Raw genomic sequence first — 14469 nt, 5'->3', positions numbered from 1 at the left:
CATACGGGGGAGGAGGCCGAGTATTCAAAATGTCCCCCATCTCATCTTGTTCTTCCTCTCTCACTACATAACTTTTATTGTCCTGTAACCTGTAGAGTCTATCTGCTCGCTCAATCCGCTGCTCATTCGCTTTCTTAGTGTGTTCTCTCGCCTTCTGCGCCATTGTCTGTGCCGCTCTCTTCTGAGCCACCTTTTCCTCCCTCAGCTGTCGTTCCTTTACCTCCTTCTGCCACATCCTCAAAGAATCGAACATACTCTGACGACTGCGCCTGGCAAACAATCTGTCTTGTAAATAGTCTAATTTTGCTCCATCGAAAGAACCAGTCAAAGGCCACTGCAAATCCACATTTCCCTTTGTATATCTATACCACAAAGTAGTAAACAAGATCGGAGTCAATCCATGTTTAACATACATCTCGAAATTTGGGGAGCCCTCCACCGGGGCGGGTTGGCTCTCGGTCAATCTAGTGTCCGAGGCGCCGCAGCAGCACCCGAGACACCGCAATTTACTGAAACACGGCATTTCCACTCACGCAATCACACACCAACGCAAAAACTCACACTCACCCACTCACTCCCAACAAATCTCACAATCACTACTAAATACACACACCTATTTTCACGCTCCCTATGCGTCAAATCCCTGCCAAAACACATGTTACCAAAATGGGACAAGGCCCGTCGACCAAGTCCTGGGGAACCTGGACTCTACCGCAGACCGAACAGCACACCCGCTGTTCCGAGATTGGGGAACACCTCCGCCTCCCGGGCAACACTACAGACCACTCCGCACCACACTGCGTGAGATCCGAGACCCGTTCTCAGCGAACCGCCACCCTAGGGGTTCGGGTGAGTCCCAGGATCCTTCCGCAGCGAACCACGCCTCGACCGCAGTACCACCCGGTCAGATGACCACAAACCAACGTCCACCCAATCTCCGTCAAGTCTGTCAGAGCACCACTCGCACTCTGAGTTCCCCGGAGCACACTAGCCCTAGGAGCACACCAGCTCCTCCAATCACTAGAGAAACACCGGTCTCGGAGACACACCGGCCTCTTGGAGCACTCCAGCTCTCTCAATCAGCAGTCGGACCACTCACCTCCTGTACGCGGTACCGACCTCTACCGTTCACCACCGCCGGCTGCCAGGACCAACACGGTCAGCTCCAAAGTTCCGCCTTCGGGACTCCGGCGCAGGATCATGAACCGGGACCTCTCCCGATCAGCAGGGTGGGGCAGCGCTGCGAGAACCAAGCTTGGCATCAAAGTGGGTACCCAGACCCACCGTGCCGACCAGAAGGTCCCCGGCCTTCTGCTACCCACTTACGGGTCAGAAAGATCCTTATCGCGGAGTCCTTGTTTGGGCGCCATCTGATAAGCGTGGCTCAAATCCACCCGAGTGACTTACTGCACTCACCTATAGTTACCCAATAATAAGTCAGCCGGACAGTGGAGAAGAATAAACCAAGCAATTTTATTAGGCCACAAACTCCCATATGAGAGGGTCCCGTCCGACCTCACCCCTAAGAGTGCGCCGAGAGCACTGACTCATCTCATCACAGCAATACATTATAACATGGTACAGCAGAATAAAACACGCCCATACTGGAAAAATACTGGACCCCAGAGAGGGCGAACAATGGTCCCACACAAGAGGCATCCACACCTGCAGTAGCAACATTTCTTATCTGCATCCAAGGCCACGGAGCCGAGCCGAAGCATCCCCAGCACATGAGAACAGTTTGATAAGGGGTTTTGCTATTAGTTTCGATCACAGTTAGCCAAGAAACAAAAACTGCTGACATTCGGAATATTCCTATTCCTATGGGAGGGGGTGAGCAAGTGCGACTCGCATGCAGAGAGAAGCACTCCAAAATGGTGGCACACAGGCTAAGCTAAGAGAACTGAAATAATGTCATACGCATAAATGAATAACGAAGAAAAGAATATAAACGTAAATGCATAAATGAATATATCATTAGTTAGACACATTATGCTAACTCATAAGCGTAATATATGCAGTAGGCGGGGCATCGAAAACTGAAACCTATCAAGACCAATGAATGAAGAAAGCTAGCTGAAAGCACCTGTAAGTATGTTATATATATAATATTTATAAAATGTAAAAGTCTTAGCTAACAATAGACCTAAAAAGGAGTATTGTGGCTGAAGTGACGAACTCTGTGTCTGGCTATCAGATAATTGTGCACTGCTTCTTCCTCTCCTTTTTCAGGCCTTGGAGAACTGACATTTCCCTAGGTAATGTTGCCCTAAAACAATTCTCTGGTACACAGTCAACCTTGGGTATCTCTGTGCACTGTATGTCAGTCCAGATCAACAGGTTTACACATGTGGAACATATGTCAGCCAAGAATAAAAACACTTAAAGCACAGAATGGAAATGTAAGGTTCTTTATTTTTATGCAATTAAAATTGCCATATGAAGAATTCAGTGTAGCTATGTAGGAGGCATCATAGTACTTTAGAAAATGTATAAGAATGCAACTTGGCATACTTACAACCAACAGCATGACAATATAGAATTAAACTTCTAGAGGTGCTATAAATAAAAAGTTTGTACAGTAGGCATTTCTGAACTGTTAAGCTCTTAATGCACACCTAATATATGGTGGAGAATGTGAATGGGAGTTCATTTCTATAAGTGTTGAAATCAACAAATGCAGAGGAATATATAGGAATCTAACCATCTTACGTTCCGCAGGGATCTTAAAACCTGGCTTTTCAATCAATAAACGAGTCTGCAAGCACACTCCCTTTGCCTTTGGTTTAGCGCCGGGAACCCTTCGGGTAGCTGCACGCTTTATAAGATTAAATATAAATAAAAATAAATAAATAGTAAGTCGGGCTACAAACAAAATACTTGCTCTGACAATTGCATTTTTGTCTGCTGGCCTAAAAATCAGGGGGTGCTCATACAGAGGCCCTAATCACTCTGCAGTCCACCCAAGAGTGTGAGGGATAAGTCCTAATTGAGATAATATATCAGCTCTGTGATTAGAGGGTCATTGTAATCTAAATATGTATATGCATTGACAAATGTTACTAACGGTCTGATTTAGACTTTGGCGGATGGAGTTAACTCCATCGGGATGGCAGAGGACAATACCTTCAACTTCCCAAGAGAAATGTACCTGTTAAATTTAGAGTTTTCCACCAGCCATGTAGACTTTGCTCTATATTGACAGCTACTGCTGCCAATTCAGTGCCTGTCAATGTAGGAAACGTTTGATGGAAAGTACAGTTAGCCATGATGGCTGGCCATCAAACCTTTCCAAAAATGTTACATCAAAAATAAAACTTGCAAATAAGTTTGTTTTAAAAAATAAAATGATCCCTCATCCTAACAGTTTTCTCCTAGGGGTGGGAGTCATTACTTTTTTGTTGTCCTGTCTCTTTCCACCAGGTTTTTCCTGGTCCTGATGGACAGGAAAAAAACAATTTATTCCATCCACCCCAATTAGGGTGGATGGTGTAATCTCTTCCCTTTGATGTCCCCTACTCCATTGGGCTATTAGAGCAAGTATTCCATTAGTGGAGCCAACAGGGGCTGCAATGAATGAATACTGACTCTAAGTGAGGGGAGTGGACTGACAATTAGTGGACAGGGTACTTTGTCTCTTTTGCGATGGAGTACCTTGTTCACCAAACTCTAAGTCTGGCATTACACTTGGTTCTGATATGCATCGTGGGTTTAAACCGGGAAATGACAAGTGGTTAATTTGTGATGTGGCCTCAGTTTGTGGGTGCGGGTACTAGTTTTTGGGGACAGGAATTCATTTCCATTGTTAGTTTTGGGGGTCTCTAATTGGCAGAGGTAGGTACCTTTGACAAATAGGGACCCTTGCGTCTAGTCAGGGTAAGGGGGTACACTCCTAAAATAGCCCCTGCTCTCCTCCTTGGTAGCTTGGCAAGAGCAGATAGGCTTATCTCGGAGGCAGTGTGTAAAGCATTTGTGAACACATACAGTAACCCAGTGACAACACTATAAGTGGACACCACACAAGTTGGAGTACAAAAATAAGTATTTTTATATAGACTTAACACAAGACCACAAACGACAAAAATCCACAATACTGTACTTAAAAATTGTAGAATTAGCCTAGTTCTCTTAATAAGTAAAATGCAACACTTTGAGTTCAATGTACCTTAGGATGCCTAACACTATACAACGAAAGTGTTGCAGGGAAGGTGATGCCTCGCTTCCTTACATGCAAGGACGGTGATGCGTCGGGTCCCTACTGATGTGCAGGGGATGCGTTGGTTCTTCTCTGCAAGAGGAGGTGATGCATTGGTTTTTTACTGTGCTTCCGTGTCAATGCGACCAGCGGCACCGTGTTGCGATGAAGATCCGGTGCAATGAACAAAAATGGTGTCTTCTCTTGGATGCGACACAATGCGGGCATGCCCAATGGCCGTGCGGCGACTCAACAATTCTTCTGAGCTGCGACAGGCCCTGTGACACGCTTCCCGGTGATGCTGCGGCATCTGATGAGACGTCTATCCTCTTCTCCGGCTAAAGAGGCGCTTCGGCATCGATGCAACAACTGCAGCAGCGACACACGCTTTCACAGCGATGGGACGCCAGTGGCTGCGGCGACAACACGCTTCTCTGATGATGCAGCGGCATCTGGTGCGATGTTATTCCTCTTCTCTGGCGATACGAGGCGCTTTGGTGTTGTGAAGCGACTGCGGGAGTTTGTTGACACGCTTCTCCTTCGTGAATCGTGTTTCCAGCTCCTTGTGACACGCCGTCACTCAGAAAGCCCAACATAACTGCAGACACTTCCAAAGAACTCTTGGGGAGCTGGTGGTTGAAGTCTGTTGTCCCTGAGAAGCTCTATCTCAAGCCCTTGGAGATACTTCACAAGTTGAATAAAAAAAGTAGCACAAAGTCTTTTCTCCTCTCTTTGGCAGTTAGGCAATGACTGCAGGCCAATCCCTAAAGCTTAAGGATAGTCTTTCCTCAGTCTCTACGGTTCCTCTCCTCAGCAAAGGTTTCTTCTTGTATCCCAAAAGTGATCTAAAGTTCTGGGGTCTGGGTCCCCCTTTTTATACATAGTTTCTCTTTGTTCTCTGAAGGCAGAGAGGCCTTTGCCTAGTCCAAACCAGTTCTGGTCAGTCCTGGAGCTCTCTGTTTACATGACTCCTTCTCTCCTTTCACAGTGCAGGGCAGGGACATCAGACGCATCTGCATGCAGGTCTCTCTATTCAGCCCTGTGCTGACTCACCCTGTCTCCTGGAGTCCCCCAGCCCCTGTCACTCAAACTCCAGACAAGGAATAAACAACCTAGCAGAGGAAGGCTTGGATGGTTAGGCAAGAAAATACCTACTTTCTAAAAGTGGTATTTTCAAACACAGAATGTTAAAACCAACTTCACAAAAATATGTATTTTATCATTCTGAGTTCAAGCACACTAAACTCGAATTTCTACCTAGTTCCCTGAGTCAGTTAGGATTATAAGATGTAATAATCAAACTGCCCATTCAGGCCTATGGGGAATAGATAGCCTTGCAATAGTGAAACACGAAAATGGCTGTAATTCACTATTAGGACATGCCACACAAATCAGGGCATGTCCTACCTTTTACCAACAATGCACCCTGCCCTTGGACCTACCATAGGGGTGACTAATATGCAGAAAAGGGAAGGTTTAAGGACGGGCATTTGCCCAGTCAACATGGCAGTACCAGACTGCACACAGGCTCTGCAATGGCAAACCTGAGACACATTTTAACAGGCTGCTCCTGTGTGTGGCACAACCAGTGCTGCAAGCTCACCTGCAATGTTTTAAATAACACGAGCAACCCATACATCCTTGTGAGCTGGGCGAGTAAAGAAGCACATAACAACATTCACAAGGAACTCATTTATCTTAATCAGTACACAATCTGCAACTAAAGTAGTTGCTCTGATTAAATCACAGTCAGAGTTATCTCATTCATTCATGACCCCCCTTTGAGTCACAGTATTAATCATACCAATTCTCTATACGCACATGTATTTGACAAAGCCCACAAACCTTTAATTCAAGGTGCACCTAACTTTAGCCGAAGTAGGTTAATTTATTTTTCATTCATAGTTTGTATCATAGACGTATTTACACATGTGGAATGGTATTGTGTGAGTTGATAACATAAATTGAAATAGCCGTTCCTACGAGAGTATTTCCAGTAAACACGGCAATTGTGGGGATTTTTCTAATCCGAGGCACCACCACCTCTGGTGTATCGCCTATATACAGAACCAGCTACACATTGTTGATTCACACTATCTGACCAGCAAGAGGTAATTCACTATATATAAATGGTACCTACGATATGGACATAGTGGATTCCTTTGATGTACACAGAGACAGACAAGCCACAATAAATCATCTTGTATGGTTCTATATACTCTTGCACTGTCTGCAGATGATCACTGTATGAATATGATGTTAAAACAATGTATTACTCACTGTACATAGACTGCACCGTTTGTATTCCAATTCATTGTATATAATTAGCACTCAGTCTATAATTCAGAATGACACTATGTGAATTACATTATACATGAGGTGTGTGTTAATAACAGCAACTGAAATAGCCGTTCCTACGAGATTAATTCCAGTAAACATGGCAATTGTGGTGATTGATTTCATTCGAGGCAGCACCACATCTGGTGTACCGCATATAGCAATTATAGCAATTACACCGCCCCCTAAACAATATGTGGTTAAGATCGCGTGTCCTGGATCGTTATCTAGACAGAATCATTCACCAACTGCAGCAATACCTCTAATATATACCAGAAATAGAGCGTGTTTATAGACTTCCACTTTCCCAACTGCAAGCCTGATCAGTCTAAGATGGCCGCCGTAGCTACGATACTATCGGTATCCTAGCAACACGCCACTTGGCCGTTCCTGCTTCTGGTCGGCCATTCTGAATATCATGAGAAAGCTCCGACGGCTCACACACTGAATTCTGATACGACAAGAGCAGAAAGGTGACTCGAAGTAAGTAAAGCGCGATCGACAATTGCAGATTTATTCACTGTAATTCTAGTGCCCATGCCCACGATCAGCATACCATTCTCTTTACAGCATGGGTCATCAATAACAGTGTGATTAAGACACATGGGTTCCAGTCATTGATGATACAATGCTATAGCATAATAGAGATGCATGAAGATATCGCTGTGGGCTTCACCGATATCTGAAGTGTATTAATTTATACTTGGTGGAATAGAGCATCGGGCAATAACCACGCCCCACGTCAGTTTGGGGTAAAAGGCTGCTTTATTGGACAGGTAGGCATTACATAATATAAAAACATAACATATCCAAGCATCAACATTTCCCGATCTAACACCCCATCCCCTAATCCAATATGCCCCTGTCAACTATTTCCCCACCTTGTTCAGCCTAAACCTCCTCCCCGAGCCTATGTCCCTCTCCTGCCTACCTTTTGACTTCAACTTCTCTCCCCTGCTTCCCTCTGTCCGAACCTATTCCTTTTGCCCCCAACCCTTCCTGCCTGTCTTGATTTCCTTCAAATCTGCCACCTGTCCAAGCGACAACAGACAATAAAACATTATGCGTAAGTAACAAAAACTGTTTTTAATTTTTTTTTAATAAAAAGCATTAAAAAAGTGGACCAAAAATAGAGGGTGGGTCAAAATGCCTCCGCTCTCCTCCCTGCCGCCTCAAAGTGCGCAGCATAGAACGTTACGTTCCACGCTCGCGCCTAGCCCCTCCTGACCAATTCCAGCAAGCCCCCCACCCGCGAGCAGCAGAGGGGCATACCAATGCCCGAAATAGCCCGGGGCGAACACTCTGCGAGCGTCGACCGAGGACCCCATCGGGCAATAACCACGCCCCACGCCAGTTCGGGGTAAAAGGCCGCTTTATTGGACAGGTAGGCATTACATAATATAATGACATAACATATCATAGCATCAACATTTCCCGATCTAACACCCCCATTCCCTAATCCAATATCCCCCGTCAACTATTTCCCCACCTTGTTCGGCCTAAACCTCCTCCCCGAGCCTATGTCCCTCTCCTGCCTACCTCTTGACTCCAACTTTTCTCCCCTGCTTCCCTCGGTCCGAACCTATTCCTAATGCCCCCAACCCTTCCTGCCTGTCTTGATTTCCTCCAAATCTGCCACCAGGAAAAACCCTATCACAGTTGATTTTCCTGTAACCCCCCCCCAGGTCAATTGCTGTAATAGAACAAAACTATATGTAAAAAACCTCTGTCGCCAAACAGGATAAGTCTTTATTTCAGCGGAAAACCAGGCATAAGCGTGAAAAAACATTTTTTGATCCAATACTGTCGCCAAACAGTAAACAGCTCTATCATATAAGAATATATAGAAAAACTATCACCCCAAAAAATTCTGAAATAGAAACATATTTAGCTACTAATGCAAGAAACAGTTTAAAACGTCTTTAAATTTTGAACGAGAAAAAGGGGTGGGGGTAAGGAGGATGGGTGGGTAGAAAAAACAAGGGCAGAGAAAGGCTGAAACGGGAATAGGGACGGAGACGCAGAAAAGGTGAAGTGTAAAAACAGCTTGCTGAACCAACACGTGTGTTAATATACTGTCGCTAAACTGCACCAATTTAACACCAAGGATTTATGCTTAAAATTCCAGCAATCAGTTCCCGAATGCTTAGCAGATAAATCTCATTACCAATAAAAGAGAGGTGCACCCCATCATGCCTGAAAAACTGAAAATCTGCTCTGTTAATATCATCATGCTCTAACCAATAAATACGATTTATAAAACAAAAACATTGCAAATCCCTGTTTACTTTTGTGCGTGCCTGTTCCACAGCCGTGTAACTATCCGACCCTCTCCATACTCTCCTGGGCAGTAGAGCTGTCAATTGGGCCATGTTTTCAATAGAATTTCAAGGTCAGATTTCATGTCAATCAGGGAACCCAAACCAGATAATTGGACCAAGTCATTTTCTCCCAGGTGAATCAAAAGGAAGTCCGGCATGTTTTTAAAAGAAAACTCACTTATCAGTGGGAGTAACTGGCCCCATTTCATCCCACTTTTGCCGTACCAAGAAAAGGCAACTGCATCAGACGAAAAACCCAGGTTCCTGCCAAAATGTCGCTTGTCCGCCTGTGTGGCTGCCCACTTGATGAATGAATGGCCAATGAGCCATACTTGCTTGCGAGAAATGTAAACACCTGAAAAGAAAAAAAAATTAATACCCAGAGTTTAAATAATATGTTCCAGTTGTCTAATGTAACGTAAAAAGCAATCGGAAGACCATCATCCTAATTTTTTAATGTTCTCAACAGAGAAACCCCACCTGGCCTCTTCTGAGGCTGCCCCAATGCGAAAAGAATGTGTACCAAATCTTTTGGGATCTTCACCAATAATCGTCAATGACTTTGGTAGTATGGCTAACAATTGTGATGCTTTAAATGGCGAGCCATCTTGATGACGAAAAATAAAGATGGAAAATGCACCTCCATTGCTTAAAAATTCGGACCAAGCTTGTTTGGGGCAGAGAAGTCATCCTATGGCCTGCAACATTACCTTGGAACCCTTACCTTCCTGATCAGTTTTGGAGTGCTCTAGGTAAATTTCAATATGTGACTGAAATCGTGATACATGTGTGGTCCTCAAATCATCATTTACTGCAGTACCCACAAGCTCTGACACCCTGAAAGCCCCAAAAAAGAGCCATACCATGCACAATTTCGATAAACGGGACTCAAATTCAGAAAACCAAATCTTGGGGAGGACAGATAGGATCTTAGATAATTATTTTAATGATATAGGGTCTCTCTGGTAGGAACCCCGCTTCCGTTGCTTAGACCAACCTTGAAGCATTCTCTTACCCATTTCACCTGCTGATGGTTCGTAACCCCAGAAAAATTTTCCATGAAAGGAAATACCTGCTAATTTGCCAGCTATAGTGGTGGAAAGAAACATATTTTTTGATGTTAAACATCATAAATCGCACTACATCCTCCCTACGCTGTTGTAAACCCAATTCAGTGTGAGATCTAAACATGGCACCTGAATCTAAAAATTCCAGCCAAGCTCTTCTGTAAGCCAATTTGGTGCTTTTTGCAAGAGAGTTCTAGACGAGCTGACAAGCATTCATATCCCCAGAGTCCATAGCTCGCTGGGAATGGGAGTCTTCTGCAAATCCGCTCCCGGCGCCAAACCACGGAATCTCTCCCATTGAAAACGAGACAGGGCATCCGCGATATTATTGTCTATGCCTGCAATGTGCTTAACCTTGAAAACAATATTAAGCTGTAAACATCCAAGCATAAATATCTGCAGCAGCTTCAACATCTGTCTATCTTTCTCTTTCTGGCCATTGACTAAATCTACCACAGACTTGTTGTCAACATTGAATAGCACTGTCTTATTGGCTAATTTGTACACCCATATTTTAAGAGCCACTATAAGTGGAAAGAATTCCAAAAAGGCAATGCTCTTCTTTTTGGCAAACCAGTGTTCCGGCCATTTCTCAGCACACCACTTACCATCCCAGAATAGGCCAAAACCATGAGCACCAGAAGCATCAGAAAAAAGTTGTAGTTGCCAGAAAAATTTGTCATCCATTGAACAAAGCGTGATACCATAGAAATCTGATAGGAAAGTTGATCAAACCTTAAAATCTGCTCTCATATGCGCTGAAACCCTGGTTCTGTGGTGAGGGAGTCGCATACCTGACATAGAAAAACCCAGCCTCCTGCAAAAAGACCTGCCAGCACGGATGACCTTGCATGCGAAATTTAAATGCCCCAGCAGACATTGTGCTTCTAGTAAAGTCAGTTTTTGCGCACCACGTGCCTTGTCCAAAAGCCCTGTGATTTCAACAATTTTCAAGCCTAGCCTGCATTTTTTTAGTGTCTATCTCAATGCCAAGATATGTCAGGCATCAACAAGGGCCTTCCGTTTTATCCTCTGCTAAGGGTACTCCCAATGTATCTGCAAAAAACTTGAAATCCCGCAAAGCATATTCGCATTGAGGGGAATTTGCTGCACCTACAAAAAGAAAATCATCCAGGTAGTGTGTAATGCTTGAATGTCCCGTCTGATATATAAAACACCACTGCAAAAAAGAACTGAATGCCTCAAACAGTTTACAAGAAATGGCACATCCCATAGGTAGAGTCTTGTCGACAAAATATTGCCCTTCAAAAAATATGCCTAGTAATGAAAAATTCCGATGGATGCACTGGCAACAACCGAAAAGCAGATATAATGTCACATTTTGCCAACTGTGCCCTCTCTCCTGTGTCCCTGATGATAGCGAAAGCCAAATCCACTGATTCAAAGTGTACCATGGAGTCCTCTTTAGAAATGAAATCATTCACTGAGGAACCTTGTGGCCATGATAAATGTTGAATCATCCTGAACTCACCTTCAGCTTTCTTGGGCACGACCCCCAGCGGAGACACAATGAAATTTGCTAAAGGGCAATGATCAAAATGACCTGCCATCCGGCCTTCCTGAACTTCCAACAACAATTTTTGTCTAACTATATGTGTAAATTGGTGAGCAGACTTCAAATTTTGTACAAATCTAGGGCTTCTAAGACCCTGATACCCCAACTTGAAACCTTCTTGAAAACCCCAGCATAAGAGAGCAGCTTCCTGCGTGTCAGGGTAACATAGCAACCATTTACATAAAATGTTCACCCTGATGGGAGTAAAAGCCTTTGTTGCCAAACTGTGGTGCAAACCCTCTGCCCCTGCCAGTAAAACCTGTTCCCCCTTGATTTTGCTCCCTGAAACATTGTGTGACAGCGTGTTTGCCCCCGCATCTGGAGCACTCGTGTTTGTATTTGCAGGGGTTGCGCAAACAATATCCTTTGTTGAAATTCCAGCCTGCCCCAGAGACAATGTTTGTGGCTCTATTCCATCCCCCCCCCCCCCCGGGGTGGGTCTAGACTGAAACGGCCGATAGGGTACCATTGGCCGTGTGCATAGATGGGGGTGGCCTCTGGGGATACATCCACTGAACCCAAAGCTCATTTTCTACCTCCCCCCATGGCTTGTCCGGTAATAATGTTAAACACGCCCTAAACTCTTGGTCATAATGAAGCCATGCGTGTCCCCCAAATTCAGATGCCGCCTTCCTAATTATATCTAGGTATTTAAAAAGGGATACCGATCTGTCTGCATATTTTTCACAATATACACTGGCAAAAATGAGGAATGCAGAAGTCCAAGAGTCTTAGTTTGTTGGAACCTTTGGCCTATTGAAAAGTTCCCAAGCCTCTTCTTTGGAGCCCTCTTTCACTTGTATGTCCCTGTGAAGGAGTTTAAAAACGTCAATAAATTCCCCTTTCCATATCTTATCCTTTGTGGCCTTACTTAGATGGGCTCCCAGAGGCAAACCAACGCCCATAGAAGGCAAACGTTTAAACATGCAAACTGTCTTCTGTTCAAGATCTCTTTTGTTCAAAATCTCGTCCACTAATGATGCCTGACTCAAAGTAGACACTGTCCCACCCTCTTTATTGTCAATGACGCAATCGTGTTTAGCCTCTAAGGTCATATGCGTCCCATCAGTACCCACACCTTTATCCACTCTCTCACGTTTAGCATACCGCACTGAAATCTCACCTGACTTATGTTGCGTTTGATATTCGGCCACTCCACCATGCTTCACCCCTTTGCTCTGTTTCTTCATACCCACTCCACGAGTGCCAGCTTCAGCTCATTTGTTCTGCAAAAGATATAAGCTGGACAACTCTTTAGCGTGCCCCTCCAGTGGCCCTGAAAATTGAGATAAAGCACCATCTATGCCCTCAGTTCCTGACAGCTCCCTCTCCTCCAATGACTCGTCGTCCCCCTCCTGTGAAAAACTACCTACCACCCCTTCCTTATCAAAAACACGACTCAAGCCGCTGCCACTAGGTCACCCTCCATCTCCAATACCACCATCAAATTCCTTCGAATTTACAACTTTTTTGAAATGTTCAAGTCTCTCGACATCAATTGGTGTGGGAAAGTTCACCAAAAATGTCCCTGTCTTCTTGCTTCTGTCGTTGCAGGACGTTGGAAGCCTGGGTGGCGCGCTCTTACTGCCCTTATTTGTGCCTGGCAGTATTTTTCCCTCGCCGGACTGCAAAACGCCAGATTTTGCAGCTGAAAATTTACTATTTTGTTGTAAGCATTGTATTCTGCTTCCATCAGTAATTTCCTGCCGCTTCCATACCCACTGACCTTGTCCCTCAAATGTCTTAAGAGCAGTAGCCTGATCCTTGCCCATTTGAGTAGGCATATTTAACAAAGGAGGAGAATTCAGAGACCTTTGTGGACCTAGGACGCACTTATTGGATATAGAACAGCTATTCATGGCTAATGTGTGCACAACATCAGAATTTGGTGAGTCAACTGTAATACATTGAAAAGCATCACCATTTGCCTGAGATATCACAGGAGATAAACCTCTGTCAATTGATAATGTTGGTGAAAGGACATTCTTCCCAACCTTATTTAAACCAAAAATGTTAATGTCCCTTACAACTGTATTTTCTGCAGGAAATAATGTGGGCCTATTCCCACTCTGGTCACCAGATGGCGCACAGGTTACACTAGAAGCATTAACAGAGACCCTCTTCAGCATGGGACCTTTCTTAAAGTTTGTTCGTCTTTTTATATGAAAAGTAGGCAGTGGGCGAGTGCGCACCTTATTGCCTTTTCCTCGGGATGGCTTTTTAGTGAATACAACAGGTTGGGCACCCGGAGTCAGCACTGAGGGAACAGGAGACTGCTCAGTCTGGGAAAAATGTTTTAACAGGGGGTCACCTTTAGAGGAAGGTGCCGGCGAGTCCTCGCTAGACAGGCAAGCGACTACAGCCGCAGAAACACCCTTTGCTGCTTGGCGCCCCCCCTCTCCAGCCCAACCCATGCCTGTGAAAGAGTGCCAGGCACAAGTAAAACCTCGCGCCCAGCTTTGGCAATAATCCGGAGCGCTTCCCTGACAGAGTAGGCTGTCTGCTCCATACCTGCAGCCAAGGAGCTATAAATTATTCAATTAAAATCACCCGACGAGCTGCCGTCAAAATGCCTCCGCTCTCCTCCCTGCCACCTCAAAGTGCGCAGCATGGAACGTTACGTTCCACGCTCGTGCCTAGCCCCTTTTGACCAATCCCAGCAAGCCCCCCACCCGCGAGCAGCAGAGGGGCATACCAATGCCCGAAATAGCCCGGGGGCGAACACACTGCGAGCGTCGCCCCCAGGACCCCATTGTGAGTTGCCTCTGAATATTCACCTTGGTGTGCACAGAAATTTACACATGAGAACACTAAAAGAGTGTATTCCCTTATTACAGATCTGGATAACTATTGCTCCTGTAATTTGATTCTCAACTGACATTCTGGATCCAACACAGATACCTACCTGTGCTGCACTGGTAAGCTATTGTCCACATCCCCACAAGCCCCTCTCATAATTATTATGTATTTCCT

The 14469-nt window shown here is 44.9% G+C and overlaps 1 protein-coding gene across 1 annotated transcript; it reads right to left on the bottom strand.

Annotated features, from left to right (window-relative positions):
• Nucleotides 1-8261: 8261 nt before the first annotated feature.
• Nucleotides 8262-14078, bottom strand: LOC144763398 (uncharacterized). Its single transcript, XM_078648971.1, has 2 exons — nucleotides 12620-14078; nucleotides 8262-9208 (listed from the first exon to the last, which is right to left on the bottom strand). The coding sequence occupies exon 1, from the start codon at nucleotides 13908-13910 to the stop codon at nucleotides 12915-12917; it is 996 nt and encodes a 331-aa protein (XP_078505097.1). The 5' UTR covers nucleotides 13911-14078; the 3' UTR covers nucleotides 8262-9208; nucleotides 12620-12914.
• Nucleotides 14079-14469: the final 391 nt, after the last annotated feature.

This window comes from Lissotriton helveticus, chromosome 6 (genome assembly GCF_964261635.1).
Source record: "Lissotriton helveticus chromosome 6, aLisHel1.1, whole genome shotgun sequence".
Classification (NCBI taxonomy): Eukaryota; Metazoa; Chordata; class Amphibia; order Caudata; family Salamandridae; genus Lissotriton; species Lissotriton helveticus.
The sequence above is the reverse complement of the archived record's forward strand: the minus strand, read 5'-3'. Positions and strand labels throughout refer to the sequence as shown.

Bases quoted from the DNA above. Each gene is read 5' to 3' on its own strand.
- LOC144763398 (XM_078648971.1), bottom strand. From the start codon at position 13,910: ATGGGTTGGGCTGGAGAGGGGGGGCGCCAAGCAGCAAAGGGTGTTTCT.